This window comes from Tasmannia lanceolata, unplaced genomic scaffold (assembly GCF_043159265.1).
Source record: "Tasmannia lanceolata isolate RefF3 unplaced genomic scaffold, GAP_Taslan_0.1 ptg000006l, whole genome shotgun sequence".
In the NCBI taxonomy this organism is placed as follows: domain Eukaryota; kingdom Viridiplantae; phylum Streptophyta; class Magnoliopsida; order Canellales; family Winteraceae; genus Tasmannia; species Tasmannia lanceolata.
Window position 1 is genome coordinate 8550205 of NW_027518683.1, and position 15176 is coordinate 8565380.

General features: G+C 39.8%; 1 protein-coding gene across 2 annotated transcripts; it reads left to right on the forward strand.

The window, feature by feature from the left end:
- The first annotated feature begins 277 nt into the window (after positions 1-277).
- Positions 278-13194, forward strand: LOC143879543 (eukaryotic translation initiation factor 5A-2-like). Of its 2 annotated transcripts, none has more exons than XM_077381979.1 (6): positions 278-534; positions 11880-12002; positions 12106-12162; positions 12258-12332; positions 12444-12573; positions 12658-12802. In XM_077381979.1, exons 1-5 carry the CDS (start codon positions 412-414, stop codon positions 12543-12545), a joined length of 480 nt encoding a protein of 159 aa, XP_077238094.1. In that variant the 5' UTR covers positions 278-411; the 3' UTR covers positions 12546-12573; positions 12658-12802. The 2 variants fall into 2 exon arrangements, with proteins under 2 accessions (XP_077238094.1, XP_077238093.1); XM_077381978.1 differs by lacking the exon at positions 12658-12802 and adding an exon at positions 12980-13194 and having other exon boundaries at positions 279-534.
- Positions 13195-15176: the final 1982 nt, after the last annotated feature.

Consider the following 15176-nt stretch of genomic DNA (forward strand, 5'->3'; position numbering starts at 1 on the left):
TACTTATTCCACTATTCTCCGCTACCAAAAAATATTGATAACCAAACGCTAGGAGCTCCACATCCCAAGCATCTTTAGTAAGGAGCTCCACATATTATTAGCTTGCAAGTGAAGCAGTGTATCACGAGCTCCACATCCCATGCATCTTTAGTAATAACGTGGGCCCACCATGAGTCACACATCCAATCATACACATTATCTATTCTAGCACATTTTTCCAAGAATCCAGAAAGGGGCAAAAGCATCAACAATCCAAGGGTCCTCCACATGGGATCATCTTAACCAGGGTCCACGACAAATGGATTGTGTGGAGAAAAGCCCTCGAGTGGAAAGGCACCCTATTTACGGAAGCCTTTGTCAGAGTGGAGGTCGTTCTCATCTTCCAATTGTTTGATCAGAGAGAGTGAGAAAATGTCTGACGAGGAGCATCACTTCGAGTCGAAGGCCGACGCGGGTGCATCAAAGACATATCCCCAACAGGCAGGAACCATTCGCAAAAATGGTTACATTGTCATCAAGGGTAGACCCTGCAAGGTAATCATCTCGGTCTCTTTTTTTTTGTTTATTATCAATCTTTTTAGGGTTTGGTTGTTGTCTAAAATCTAAGGATGAGTTGGGTTCTATTGTGTATGGTTGGTTTTTATGGGCTTGATTTGAACTCTGAATTTTGTTGTTTCTATCCATGATCATGGTGGATCTTTTTAGTTTGTTAATGTGGGAATATGTTGTTGGTCATGATATACTGTCTTGGGTTCAGATTCTTCTTTACTTGCAAATCTACTGTTTTTTTCTTTCCTGGGTTCGTTAGATATTTTATTTGATGATTGCGTATTATCTTTTTCAATTCGACTCCCACATAAATCCGCTTTCTTCTGTTCTTTTTCCTGGTGGAAATTATCTCTTCGGATTATCATTGTTTTCTGGGTTCATTACAATTTTCCTTCTGGGTTTTTCTCTATGGTAGTTCTTGTGAAGTTCTGGTATATTTTGTTTGATCTCGGTCTCTTATTTTGACAATCTCGATTATAAAAAAAAACGTAACGAACACACACACACAACTTGTTCGTATATGATTTATTTCTCTGTTCTAAGCGGCGGCCTGGGCGGCCGCCTAAGCGCCGCCTAGGCGCTGGGCGCAGAAAAAATGCCCCGCCCAGGCCATGGGCGCTTTTCGGCCGCCCAGGCGCTGAGTACTTAAATTATTAAGTACTTTTAGCTTAATTTCTTATTATGTTTTTGACTTTTTGTTATTATTTAATGTTTAGTGCTTATGCATAAAATGGTTTGGATTGTTATATATTCAAATATTTATATTTTATATAAAAAAATGCAAGATATTATAAAAATATATTAATATCTAGAAAAAATGAAAAACACCTGGCGCCGCCTGGGCACCGCCTGGGCGGCCTGGGCGCTGGGAGGTCAGTCAGCCGCCCAGCCCCGCCCAGCGCTTTTTAGAACACTGATTTATTTATATTTTGCTTTTATTTCTGATGGAGGGTGTTGTGTTGGTGGTGAAGTTTGCTTCAACTGCATGGAAGGATGAAATTCTTGATTGTTTTGCTCCTTTGGTTGCTGGGTTTTTTTTTTCCTAGGATTTATGTGGGAGAATATTTGTGGTCACATCAGCTTTTTCTCGGTGACATCAGCAAAATCTTGTCTTGAAAATGGTGGTCTCTCTTTCTCTCTCTACCTTCTCTCTCCACTCATCATAATATCTTTCTCTAATTAATGCTTGTCCCCTCCTTTGTCTCCTACCTTTACCCACATAAATCCTAAGAAAAGAAAAAAACCGGCAACCAAACGGTGACCGTGTTGTGCTCCTTAAGGCTCTGTTTGGATGCTTGAGCATTCTTTAGGGAAGTAAAGTCTATGGATGGGGGCAGGATTTTGGTTGCCATGTAAACCTTAGGAAAATCATGAGCTTTATTCTGTTTGGGTGCAAGTTAACACACACACACAGAGAGAGAGAGAGAGAGAGAGAGAGAGAGAGAGAGAGAGAGAGAGAGAGAGAGAGAGAGGATTACCTATGAAATCTACGTGCAATCAGTGTTTAAAAACTCGCTAGCACGATAATGAGCCCGCCCGAGTCGACAAGGATTTTTCTTGGCCGCGTTCCGCATTGTACCACATCCGCATTTTGCTTTACAGAGTCCATAAAAACTCCTTTGACTCTCCCGAGTTATGACCGTGTCAACCGCATTCCTGGCCGCGTTCCGCGTCACATCCGCGTTTCTAAACACTGCATGCAATGATTACATCTTTTTGTTGACTGGTAATATCAAAGGATTTGGTTGTTACTTTGGCAAAGAAACACACCAAGTAATTCAAAAAGTACATTTTTTGCTTAGGGATTGCTTGTGGATCCCTTGCAAAGGCTTTCTCCATTGTGATTGTTTTCTTCATGTTTATTTGAGATTCTATTTGTTTCTCGATGTAGAATCTGTAGGTTCTTTCACACGGCCCTGAATCTCTTCAATCAACTTTGCAAACCTATCATATCTGATTCCTTTGTAAACTTAACTATGCCCCCTTTGTAGACTTTATCTGATTCCTTCAAAGAACTTATGCTTATGCCTCAATATATCCCTCAAGACCATTAAGCCACCAATTTTGTACTTGTCATCAGAATTCCAATTGCCAGAGCAAGCACCATACTTTCTTTAACTTTGGTCCAAGGCTGGAACCTTTCTTCTTCAAACCTCTACAACCAAGTTCCAAGCATAGCTGTATTAACACATCTCAATCTATGAAATCCCAAGACCACCAACTATGCTAGGTTTGCACACCTCTTCCTAGCAAACTAGGTACATCTTCTTATCCTTAGAACATCCCATAGGAAATTCCTTTGAAGATGTTTGATATGCTTGATCACTCCAATTAGACATCTAAAGGGAGAGAGGTGATATATGGGAATGTTAGCAAGCACATCCTTGATTAGAGTGATTCTACTCTGTACGACTCCAGGTTCCACTTCCTCGTAAATAATCTTCTTTCCACCATTTTTACAATCAGGTCCCATGCTCTCTTCATGGGTTGCCCTTCACATAAAGGAAGGCCTAAATAAGCAGTGTTGCACGGATTCAGATTTGCGTGTGGGGATCCGACACGGATTCGAGGTGTTGGATTTGGCAAACCCCCAAAAGTAGGATTCGGATTTGGAAATTTTTAAATAAAATAAAATTTTCAAAATTTAATATACATGTATATACATATGTATAGATATATGTAGAGAGAGAGAGAGAGAGAGAGAGAGAGAGGGAGAGAGAGAGGTTCCTACTCCCCGGAGTAGATAACTTATCTTCTCCGTGGTGATGGGCCCTCACATAGATAGGGTGTGCCCAAAAAATAAGCTCCATAGGATCATCCCAACCCTTCTATTTGTGGAGGCAAAAATGGATGGACATAAACCTTCACAAATTTGTCTATTTTTTGCCTCCACAAATCGAAGGGTTAGATGATCCTATGGAGTTGATTTTTTGAGCACACCCTATCTAAGTATCTATGTGAGGGCTCATCAAATGAATGGTTTGGATCACCCAAACAATGTGGCCCCTACTGTATTTTAAGCCCACGGAGTAGTAACTCTTTTCTCATATATGAGTAGGAACTCTTTTCTCTGGGGAGTAGGAACTCTTTTCTCATATATATTTTCTCTGGGGAGTAGGAACTCTTTTCTCATATGTATATATATATATATATATATATTCATGAAAATTTGAGGGTAGAGGGTTGAGGCGGGTTTTGTATTAAGAGAGTTGAAGGAGGAAGGGGGTCAATGTTTGGGGGTCGAAAAACAAGATTCGTGCGGGACACGGCTACGACAAGAATCCGGGTGTGTCCCATGTGAATCCATATCCGATTCGGATGCGGAGACGTGTCGACACGGATTCGGCATAGGGTGGCAAAGAATCCATGCAACATAGTAAATAAGTGGTCGGAAACACTTCCACAGAGCACCCTAGTAAGCCTACCGACATGTCCTTCTCATCATCTACAAGATGAATACTCAAAGTATTGATTTCCGGAAGTTAGACCTTTGCCCTGTCGGGCTGTTGTCACTAACTCATACTACCGAAGCATAACTTCTAATTTCAGAAATTTATCAACTCACCCTTACTAAACACCAATATATCATCTGAGAGACTTCCAACCTTGAGCCCCAATATTGAAACCTTCAATCAAGCCACATCTTTCGTCCATTATTCTAAGAGAGCTTCTGCTACTATCAAAAAAGAAAGGGGGAAAAGTGTCACCCTGTCTCAATCCTCGAGAGGACTTAAATAACCCTATAGCAGCGTTGTTCACCAATATGGTGAATCAAGTAGAAGCGACACACCTCACCATCCAAGCTCGCTTCTAGTTCCATGCCCATCCGCCCCAAAAGGTAATTCAGAACATCCCATTCCACTCAACCATTAAAAAAGAAAAAAAAGAAGCATCCCATTCCACTCTATCTATCATAGACCTTTCCCATATCCAATTTGCACACTACGAGTATCTGGCGCCCAAGAATAAAAGCAAATTGGTTTTTAGAGATGACCTTGTCCTTGACCAGTCTGTTTTCCAGAACTTTAGCTAGAACTTTGTATAAGCACCCTACCAAACTTATTGACCCGAAATATGCAATTTTATCTGTTCCTTTAACTGTAGAGATCGAGACAATAAAAATAGCACTTGTCCTCTTATCTAGCACCATTCTCTCATAGAACACTTTGAAGAAATCACAGATGTTACCTTTCATTGATTCCCCATAGCACTAAAAAAATGCTAAACAGAAACCATCTGGCTTATGGGCGCGATCTCTCCCCAAGGAGAACAGGCCGGTCCTAATCTCTTCTTCAATTTTTTTTTCTAAAGCAGCATAGTTCGCCACCCCAACTAGTTTGGGACAAAGGCTTAGTTGAGTTGAGCATAGTTCGCCTCATCAATCACTCTAAAATCCACTCCCTCAAGTCTTGGGTGGCTCCCTTCCTAAGCAGAGTATAAGCCCGATAGGAATTCACAATCTCCTTGGCAATAATCTCCTTGTCCTCACACTTGTTTTCATCAATCTGAATGACACTAATCCAATTCTCTCTTCTTTTAGCAAGAGCAATCCTGTGAAAATAATGCGTATTCTTGTCACTCTCTTTTTTAATTATTTGGATTTAGACCCTTGTCTCCATTAAATTTCATCCTGAATGACCAAGTGGTTGTGCTCCTTTAGAGCTCCCATCGCCGCCACTTAATTCCATAGCAGCCAAACTTTCTTCTTTCACTCTTATATATATCGGCGTTGTTTTTTTTTGCCTTTCTTCTGATTGAAATTATCCGTCCTTATTATTATCGTTTTTTGGGTTCGGTATTGGCTACACGACATTCTCTTCTCGTTAAAATATTACTCTATCTTCATTGAATCTTTCTCTTTATCTCTTTTTTGGGTTTCCTTATTTTGTATATTTTTTTTTCTGATCCTCGTATTACTTTCTGTAGAAAATAAGGGTTATTTCTTGTATGAGAATCAATTGTATCTGAGGGGTATTTATTCTTTTGTATGTCAAGTAGGGGTTTATCATTATTATACAGGATTAGGAATATCCTATAGTGGGAAGTGGGAACTATTCCATCCCCTCCATCTCTACTCTCTTCTCTCCTTTTACTATTCTAACGTCCAAAAACTCAAACTTGGTATCAGAGCAAAGGCTTTCTTTACAATTGTCCGAGAGAATTGACGCCCTTGACTATCCGACGTATTGGTGACGTCATCAGGTCGGACGATTGATGTTAACGGTCGTACGAACATGGAGTATGCCTGAAATCCCCACGGCTTGGATGCAGATATCATTCACATTATGATGATTTTTCAGAATTTTTTTGAGAGCTATGATATTTTTCTGATTTTTTTAGAAGAAAATCCAGAAATCAATTTTTTTTTTGGCTTGATGAGAGTTTTCTCTCAACCAAGGACTTGTTTGAAGAGGGATTGCGTTACTTTGGGCTTTTTTTGGATAGGAACACAATGATAGTGTTGTTTTTTTATTGGAGGTCTTATGAAGGAGTTCTACGGACCTTTTGTTGTTGCATCCAGAAATCCCTTGTTTTAGGTTGATGGGAGTTTGCTATCAGATCGGGACACTTTTAAAGAGAGATTTCCTCATTTCGAGTCCTTTCGTGCATTGGAATACAATGGAGGTGCCCTTTTTCACATCGAAGTTTGTGCTAGGGAGTTCCATCGAGTTTTTTGGCTATATTACTTGGGCATTCTCCATTTTAGGGCTATTTCTTTTGGAATTTGTCTGTTTTCACACTAATATTTAGCGGTTGAGAATCTCCCCCCTTTGGTTGGTTTGTGGTATCTCACACAAAAAAAATGGCCGCTTCGGACTGATCTGAACTGAATTCCTCAGCTGCTGAGATTCAGAGTATTGGTTCTGACCTTCTGGCTGGTCTCTACAGTGGCAGTCCTAATGTGCAAATCACCACGGTAAAGTTAGATGGCACTCACTATATGGAATGGGTCCAGTCTCCACGAATATAGATCGGTGGACGATACAAGTTTGGCTATGTTACTGGCCGGATGCATGAAGCTAGTCTATTTTATTTACTTTATTTTATATTTCTTTTCTTTGGGTGTAGATTGGTTGGTGGGTGAGTGGGTTTTTTTTTTTTTTTGGGGGGGGGGGTGGGGTGGGGGTTGTTAACCGATTCCCCTAGCCACTTTTCAATGAAGAAAAGGTGATTAACCAATTCCCCATCTTCAATGCAGAGAGCACGGTGATCTATGATCAACATTTTCCTTGCCCTTAAAAAATCCACTGTTTGAATGCGCTCCTGAATTGCGGCCCACTTCATTATAATAGTTGTTTTGCAGAGTTTCAGTTTTACTATCGATTGAAGCATATTTTACTCATTTTGTTTTCTATTTCACCACCCTTTTGGATTCATTGTCGACATTTCTATCAATTTTTTTTTTATGAGCTTATTTCAGTCCTACGGCTTTTAACCTTGCTGGTCTTTGTTATCAGTTCATCTTTTGACATTCTTACGTTGTGGCCTTTCTTATGTTGGGATTCAGTTTTGATGATAATTATCCCCCATATCATTACTGTACTGAGGTTGTTGACCTTTCTTGAAATGAGGGTTTTATTATGGGGGTTTAGATTATAAAATTAGACTTGATGTTCTTGATTCTCGAAATGAAGATCTTGATTGTGTGTGATAATGTTTTGGATCTTCTTCTGAGCAGTTTTGGAACCCTCACTTTTATCCCTTTATCGTTGTCTGTAACTCCATATCACCAACATTGCCATGTAGAGTTAAATTGCAGAAAGAGAAGATTGTGTAGCTCTTGAAGTGTTTCATATCAACAGCTTGCTCTTGATGACTACTAACATAGCCTGTTGTTTGCTTTCCTGGTGCAAAATCCATTAAGATCTGCAATGTATTTCTGTTATTTCATATGCGCTTTTCTATCATTTCCCATTTCTCTTTTCTCTTTAATTTTTTCGCATGCGTTTCATGTTTCCGTTTCACGTTCCTCTTCACGAATTTGTTTCCTGACCTGGCAACTATCCTTTAGTTTGGGTAGGATTTAGAGTCTAAATTAGGATGTAAGTGTTGTTGAATTGGAATTCTCCTACACATATGTATGGATGATATTTTAATGAGAAATTTCTGAATCGAGTTGTTTATATATCCTTTTGCTATTTAATTTTCATTTCTGGACGAATTGGTCCTTCCCTATCATAATATATTTAAACCATTTTTTTGCATGCTACAACTTGAGGATTTCCATCTCTCATTTGATGATTTGAGTCGGCATTAGCTGTCATGTATGAGCATATGATCAGTCCTACAGTTACTTAGTCAATTTAGGGCTAGGGCACCATAACTTTTTGATTATTGCTTATATTTTCAAGCCGAATCACAAGTTTATATCTTTTCAAGTTTTGTGTATGAGTTGCCATTGAGGTTGTTGAGGTTTTGAAGTCACATAAATTGTCACCTGTGGGTATGAATCATAAAGATTGATCTTTGTTGTACATCTGGTGGTATGGAAGGGTTATGATCTGCTTAAGAATTATTAGACAATGAATGTGTTATGTTATCTGTAAGGGCAGCAGAGCAGAACTGTCTGGACTTCAGATAATTTTACTAGTATGCGAAACTGATCTCTGTTCCAAAAAATACTCTACATTTTAATCTACACAACTTTTCCACTGCATTCATGCAGTGAGAGCTAAAACACAAGCAAAACAAAGAAATTCATATGGTATGAGTGGAACTCTGCATAGTGGCAACCCAAATGCTAGTTACATCAAATAGGCCTCGTCTTAAAACTGGTCATAAAAAGCTACTCATCCTTTCTCCTAGTAACCCTCTCAAAAACCATGGGAAGGCACCTAACAAAGAAAGATTGAAGCATGGAAATCTACCTGTAAGTATTTTGTCACCAAGATCTGTGCCAAGAGTGGTGTATGCGTGTGGAGAGCCGTGGGTTGTCAGGATGGGTCTGTCTCCTTGGTTGTTGGGGTGTGTGGGCCAAGGATGGTTATGTACTGCTTTAGTTAGTTGATGTTGTGCCCCAGAGCTCCAGTATGAGATTTTCTGAAGGGGAGTTCTGAGCATGGCTTAAATTTCCCCCAAAGCCGACATGAAACTATCAAAATGTTTCTGTTTTCATCTTTAAGGAAACACATACCGAAACCGAAACGCATTCCGAAACCAAAACCGTTAGTGTACTAGTGGTATATTACATCAGTACGTGTTACGTAGTTATATTTATACAAATCGCATGCAAAATATGGTGTGTTATGTATAAATATTTATATGAATTATATATGAAATGTGGTCTGTGTTGAATTATCAAACATGTGCACAACACATGTCACTAGGTGTTTGATGTTGTTAAATTATTATGGATGATTGTCTTGCTTATGTGATGGTTTCCAAGTGTATTTGTGCTTATTTTAGCATTTCTTGAAGTTTCATCTTAAAATTCTATTAGTTACATTTCTTTGTATCGTTCTCGTGATTTTTCAGAATTTCTACTGAAATCTTCAGCTGAAACTGAAACGTTTCTGTGGATCCAGTGTTATATGGAGGAGTGCTTGAGCGGGCTTGGGAGTTTATAAGGTGGATGGGTGTTGGTGGTTGCACTAGCTTTGCAGGTATGCAGGGCCACAAGGGTCCTGTATTGGGTGGTTAGTTTCAATATAGCATGGAGGGTTGGAGTATTGCAAGATGTTGAGGGACGAAGTGAAAAACCGTTTCCCCAAGATATGGTCGATGGTAAATAATAGGTCTTATCCCCCCTCTTCTATTGGAGGTTATTAGGGAAAGGAAATAGTGATTCTTAATTCTTATCTAGGTCATTTTTCATGATGGACCGACTCCAACCCCTCACTCCCCCAAAAGAATGCTACTCTCTTGTCCAGTCTCTCTATCTCTCTCTCTCTCTCTCTCTCTCTCTATATATATATATATATATATATATATATATATATATATGAGGAAAGTGTTCCTACTAACGTTAGCAGGTAATGTATCTGCGGACGATGGGTTATTTTGCTTCCCATTGGTCGTTAAAAGCGGACCCACAAGGCCACAAGGCTTTTGCGTTAAGGCTTTTGCGAGGTATTTTGAGGAAAGTATCGTATACGCCTAAAACCTCTCTCCCTCTGAAACAAAACCCTAAAACTTCTCTCCCTCTCACTCAAATCTCCTCCTCTCTCGACGGTTCTGTCAAGATCATCGTAGGGCAAAGCCTCCTTCGCTCTCAGCAAAGGTTTTCCCCAATCGCTGTGTTTTTTTCATTCTTTTAAAGATTTTCTGTATTTTTCCTCGAAAATTACCGTTCTCGAACCTTTTCCGATTCTATGTGTTTTTTTGAACCTTGCCCCCTGATTTTCTTCATTTTCCGTCATGGGGTTTGTTTCTGTTCTGTGGAAATGTGGTAGCTAGAGGGAGAACGTAGAGATTTCTGCATAAACGAATTGTGCCAAAGGAGACCATTTGTGGCATAAGGGTTGATTGCTCGCTTGTGCATCTGACGCACACAGCAGGAAATCATACTTCAACTCGTAGGCGTGCCTTAAGGGAGCTTTGGGTGCGGACTGCGAGCTTTCCATAGGGATGCTCCCCATACCAACACAGTCTGCCCATATGCCATCTGGGCTCACCACATTGTCCCATATCAGCACAGCAAACCCATTGTTGATCACAAATGCTTTGTATAAATGAATTGCACAAACCCTAACCCCATTTCTGCAGAGAAATGCTTTGCAGCAACGTAGAGATTTCTAGTTTTGAAGCAAAGAAGCGAAGGCCAGGAAAGAGATCTGAACATCGAAGTTCGAGAGGGAGAACGAAGGCCACTGGAACATCCAAAGCGAGAGGGAAAACAAAGGTAGAGGTTTTAGGGTTTTCTCAAATGGGAGAAATTTTAGCCGTTTCAGAGAGTTGGAGAAGAAATAGGCGCTCTTAAAGTTGTAATATGTTTTCACATATATGAGTGGGTCCCTTTTAACGAGCCAATGTGAGGGGTTATAAAGAGACGTCCGCAGATACGTTACCTGCCAACGTTAGTAAGAACACTTTCCTCTCTCTCTCTCTCTCTCTCTCTCTCTCTCTCGTCGAGAGAGAGAGAGAGAGAGAGAGAGAGAGAGAGAGAGAGAGAGAGAGAGGCCGTGGTTTGTGAGCTAGAGCTCAGGCTGAGCTAGAGCTTAGAATAGACCATCTCCCATAGTAGTTTGACCATCCAACCCATTCATTTTATGCTACCTCACATAGATAAGGTGTTCCTAACAAACCAGCTCCATACCATAATCCTAACCATCCGATCTATAGGACCATAATTTCTAGCCATCCATTCTAAACATCCACAAATCATAACCCTAACCATAATCCTAACCATAACCATAACCATAATCCTAACTATAACCTATAGAACTAATGGGTTGGATGGCTCAAACAACAATGGGAGATGTGGTTTCTGAGCTCTAGCTCAGGCTGAGCTCGAGCTCAGAAACCTTTTCCTAAATATATATATACATCTATGTGACTATGTATGTATGTATATGTGTGTGTGTGTATATATATATGAGAGAGAGAGAGAGAGAGAGAGAGAGAGAGAGAGAGAGAGAGAGAGTTCCTACACCCTAGTGTAGATAACTTATCTACACCCTAGGCTTAAAATACACTGGGGGCCGCATTGTTTGGGTGATCCAAAGCATTCATTTGATGGGCCCTCACATAGATAGGGTGTGCCCAAAAACATCAGCTCCATAAAATCATCCTTACCCTTCGAATTATGGAGGTAAAAATGGACGTGTATAAACTGTCACAAATTTGTCCATTTTGTGCCTCCATAGTTTGAAGTGTTAGGATGATCCGATGGAGCTGATTTTTGGGCACTCCCTATCTTTGTGAGGGCCCATCAAATGAATGCTTTGGATCACCCAAACAATGCGCCCCACACTGTATTTTATGCCTAGGGTGTAGTTATATTACTTTAGATTATGTTTTTAGTGTCTGGTTACTGTTATTACACCGATAGTCTTCAACTTGTGGAGTTTGTCTTACTGCTTGATGTTTTCATTGTTCTGTAAACATTTATATTTTTAGAGTTGCTTGCTGCTATTATTACTCTGAGATGGTGATAAAAAAAAAAGGAGTTTTTTCTTCGTGATGTTTTCATTGGTTTACTGCAATATCATTGAATATATATTTTTTGTGGTCATGTGGTTATTTTTTTATCTAGTCAGTATTTGAGATACCTTTTCAGCTCCTCCCTTTATATAGATTACAACATTAGGCGTGGCATGTGTTTTGTTTCGTTGATTTGGAATTTAAACTATTACCACGCATATCTTTGATATGATGGGGTTTTGAAACAGGTTGTTGAGGTCTCCACTTCTAAAACTGGAAAGCATGGTCATGCCAAGTGTCACTTTGTTGCAATCGATATATTTAATGGCAAGAAGCTCGAAGATATTGTGCCTTCTTCCCATAACTGTGATGTAAGCGTTTTTTTTGTCGTCTCTCTTGATACTGTAGTATGGAAACCTCCAGTTGCGAGCTAGGACAGTTAGCTAATTAATCTATATTTTTCTTCTACCACAGGTGCCCCACGTAAATCGTACTGACTATCAGCTGATTGATATATCTGAAGATGGTTTTGTAAGTCTTTATTTTCTAATTACCGCGCATCAATTTCTAAGCACACTGGTTTTGGGTTCTTCAGAGCAATGGAACTTGAGATGAATTTTTTGCAGGTGAGTCTTTTGACTGAAAACGGGAACACCAAGGATGATCTGAGGCTTCCCACTGATGACAATCTTCTTACCCAGGTTAGTGCCTAATTCTGCTTACCGGAGCAAACTACACTGAATTTTGGGTTCAATCGTAATATTATTTTTGTCATAAATCTTAACAGTATTTTATTGATTTTGCTGCTCTAGATTAAAGATGGATTTGGGGAAGGAAAGGATCTGGTGGTGACTGTCATGTCTGCTATGGGAGAAGAGCAGATCTCTACTCTGAAGGACATTGGCCCCAAATAACTACCTATATTTTTTCTGTCTACATATGGTAATTCTTCTCTTGATAGCTTAGCCAGGATTTCGTATGATGCGTGCCAAGTTGGTACTAATATATTGGCAGTTGGGTGCTTAGGATCTTCATAAAGGGAGTTGTGGTGACTTTAAGGAGAAATTGGTAGAACAGTAAACAATGGAATGAGTTTTTCTGGTCCAGGCCCCTTTGAATTGACTAGATTGATAACACCATATCTATATATACATAAATATATTTTTATAAACTGATTCCATAAAAAATCAGTTTGGACTGTTGTGCTTGTATTTTCATTTTTCAGCTGGATGTTATTTATGTTACCCTGCCATTTGCTTACTACTTGCCGGGGCATATTTACTTTTCTCATATTGGCTTAGTTGAAAAAAGTTGTTACAAGTATTTAACATATTGACCCTTTCTTTAGGGATCAAAGGGAGGAACTTTGTCCACCCAATGCCCACTGAATACCTGTACAGTGGTCAGTGATTGGAAACCATATATCAGTTGGGCTTAGCAGATGGATCAAAGTGAAAACTTGTACAAATCTATTGAGATCGTAGCCATTTGATTAGTGGTTTGATGGTTCAGCTGAAGAAGGCTTGTTTGTTTCATAGGAGTATTATTATATATAGCTAGCAGATTGACATAGTCTCTGTAGACAGTATTTGTACAGCTGTGTCCCACTGCTTGGCAATTTAAATTATGGAAATAATATTTTCTTGGGGACCATTTTCCATTTCCCTCCTTGGGCAGCCACCTTTAAGGTGATTCACCCCCCTTCTTCTACACTTGACAGCCCCCTACCTAGTGTATTTTAACCACTCTTTTTATACTATAGGGAGGTGTCTGGGTAAATATATATATATATATATATATATATATATATATATATATATATTCCTTGCCCATTTTTCAAATGATGTTAGCACTACCATATTTTTTATAGTTACACCAATCTCTCTTGTCTTATTTGATTGGCACCACCACATTTTGATGACCACACAAACTCTTCTCATCCTCTCTGATTAGCACCACCATTTCACGATATATACACAATCTCAACTTGTCTTTTCTTATTGGAAAGGCTATTTCAATTGAAATCTTGAGGGTATCCTCTAGCATTTGGTTCGATTTTCCAGGAACTTATTCAATTTTGGGTTTTTCAACTTTGGGGTTTATTCAATTTTGGAAAAAAAAGGGTCTGGTCAAAATGAGGTGTCTACAGATGCCCCTCTTTGGCAGAGTGTGCTTGTCACACGAATGGCAAAGCTGAAAAGACAACACATTTTGACTGGCCCAAAATACCGGATGAATATGGTTCAAAGAAAAGGGTTCTAGATGGCGCTACTCTAGCGTCCAAAGGAAAAAAAATTGAAGGGACATTGCTTGGACATCCCGTGCAAAAAGTATCAATAGGATCGATTGGCTACGGACGAGCTAGAAATATCAGAAGCTTTGCTTTGGCTGCTAACGAGATTGAAAATTGGATAGAAATGGGTTGACTGCGAGCGAGTCGAGGTTGAAAGGTTAGTTTGGCTGCGAGAATGCCGAGAAGGATATTGGTTTGGTTGCGACTGAACCAGAAGACGGGGAATTGACTTGACTGCGTCAGAGTCAGAGAATCAGGGATATTTGCTTGGTTGCGAACGAACCAGAAGATCGGGACACTTTCTTGACCGCGAATGAGTTCGAAAGTCAGACATTTGCTTAGTTGCGAACGAACCGAAAAGCAAAGGGGGTGACTTGACTGCGAGGGAGCCAGAGTCAAGAATATTGGCCTAGTTACGAATGAACTAGAAGACCGGATAATTGACTTGACTGCGAATGAGTCGAAAAGTCAAGAAGTTTGCTTGGTTGCGAACAAACTGAAAAGTAATGGATTGACTGGACTGCGAATGAGTCGAAAAGTTACAAATTTGCTTGGTTGCGAACGAACCAAAAAGCAAGGGATTGGCTTGACTGCGAAGGAGCCAGAGCCAGGGATATTGGCCTAGTTGCGAATGAACTATGAGACCGAAAAATTGACTTGGCTGCGAATGAACCGAAAGTCATAAATTTGATTTTAGCTGTGAATGAGCTAAGAATTAAAAGATTGACTCGACTGCAAATGAGTCCGAGTCAGGGAGATTACCTTGTTTGCGAATGAATCAAGAAATCGGCGAGAAACTTGGCAACGAACGAGCCAAAGAGTCTAAGATTTTGGCATGGTTGCGAATGAACCAAAAATGCCGGAATTTGATTTTAAAGTTGACCAGATGTCATTGGGATTTTGATTTGAATAACTGAGTATTTGCGAACTTTCCTTAACTGCGAATGAGCAGGAAAGTGAAAGGTAGTAACCTGAATGCGAATGAATCATGAGAAAGAGGTTGATTTGGTCATGAATGAACCACAGAGGTGATAGCCTGACAGAATCAGAAGCTGAAAGATTGACTCGGTTATAGATTAACCGAAAAGTCGGGAACACTAGCTAAACTGCGAATGAGTCAAAAGCTCAAAGGATTGACCCGGTTGCGAATGAACCGAAAGATCGAGGATATGAGCAAAACTGCAAATGAGTCAAAGGCTCCAAGGATTGACCTGGCTGCGAATGAACCAAAAGGTCGAGGATATGAGCGAGA

What these genes read in the sequence shown, in the direction of transcription:
- LOC143879543 (XM_077381979.1), top strand. Translation starts at nt 412, where the DNA reads ATGTCTGACGAGGAGCATCACTTCGAGTCGAAGGCCGACGCGGGTGCA. An exon ending in ATATATCTGAAGATGGTTTT is followed by an intron (nt 12,163 to 12,257) that starts GTAAGTCTTTAT and finishes AATTTTTTGCAG; the next exon opens with GTGAGTCTTTTGACTGAAAA. An exon ending in ATGACAATCTTCTTACCCAG is followed by an intron (nt 12,333 to 12,443) that starts GTTAGTGCCTAA and finishes TTGCTGCTCTAG; the next exon opens with ATTAAAGATGGATTTGGGGA.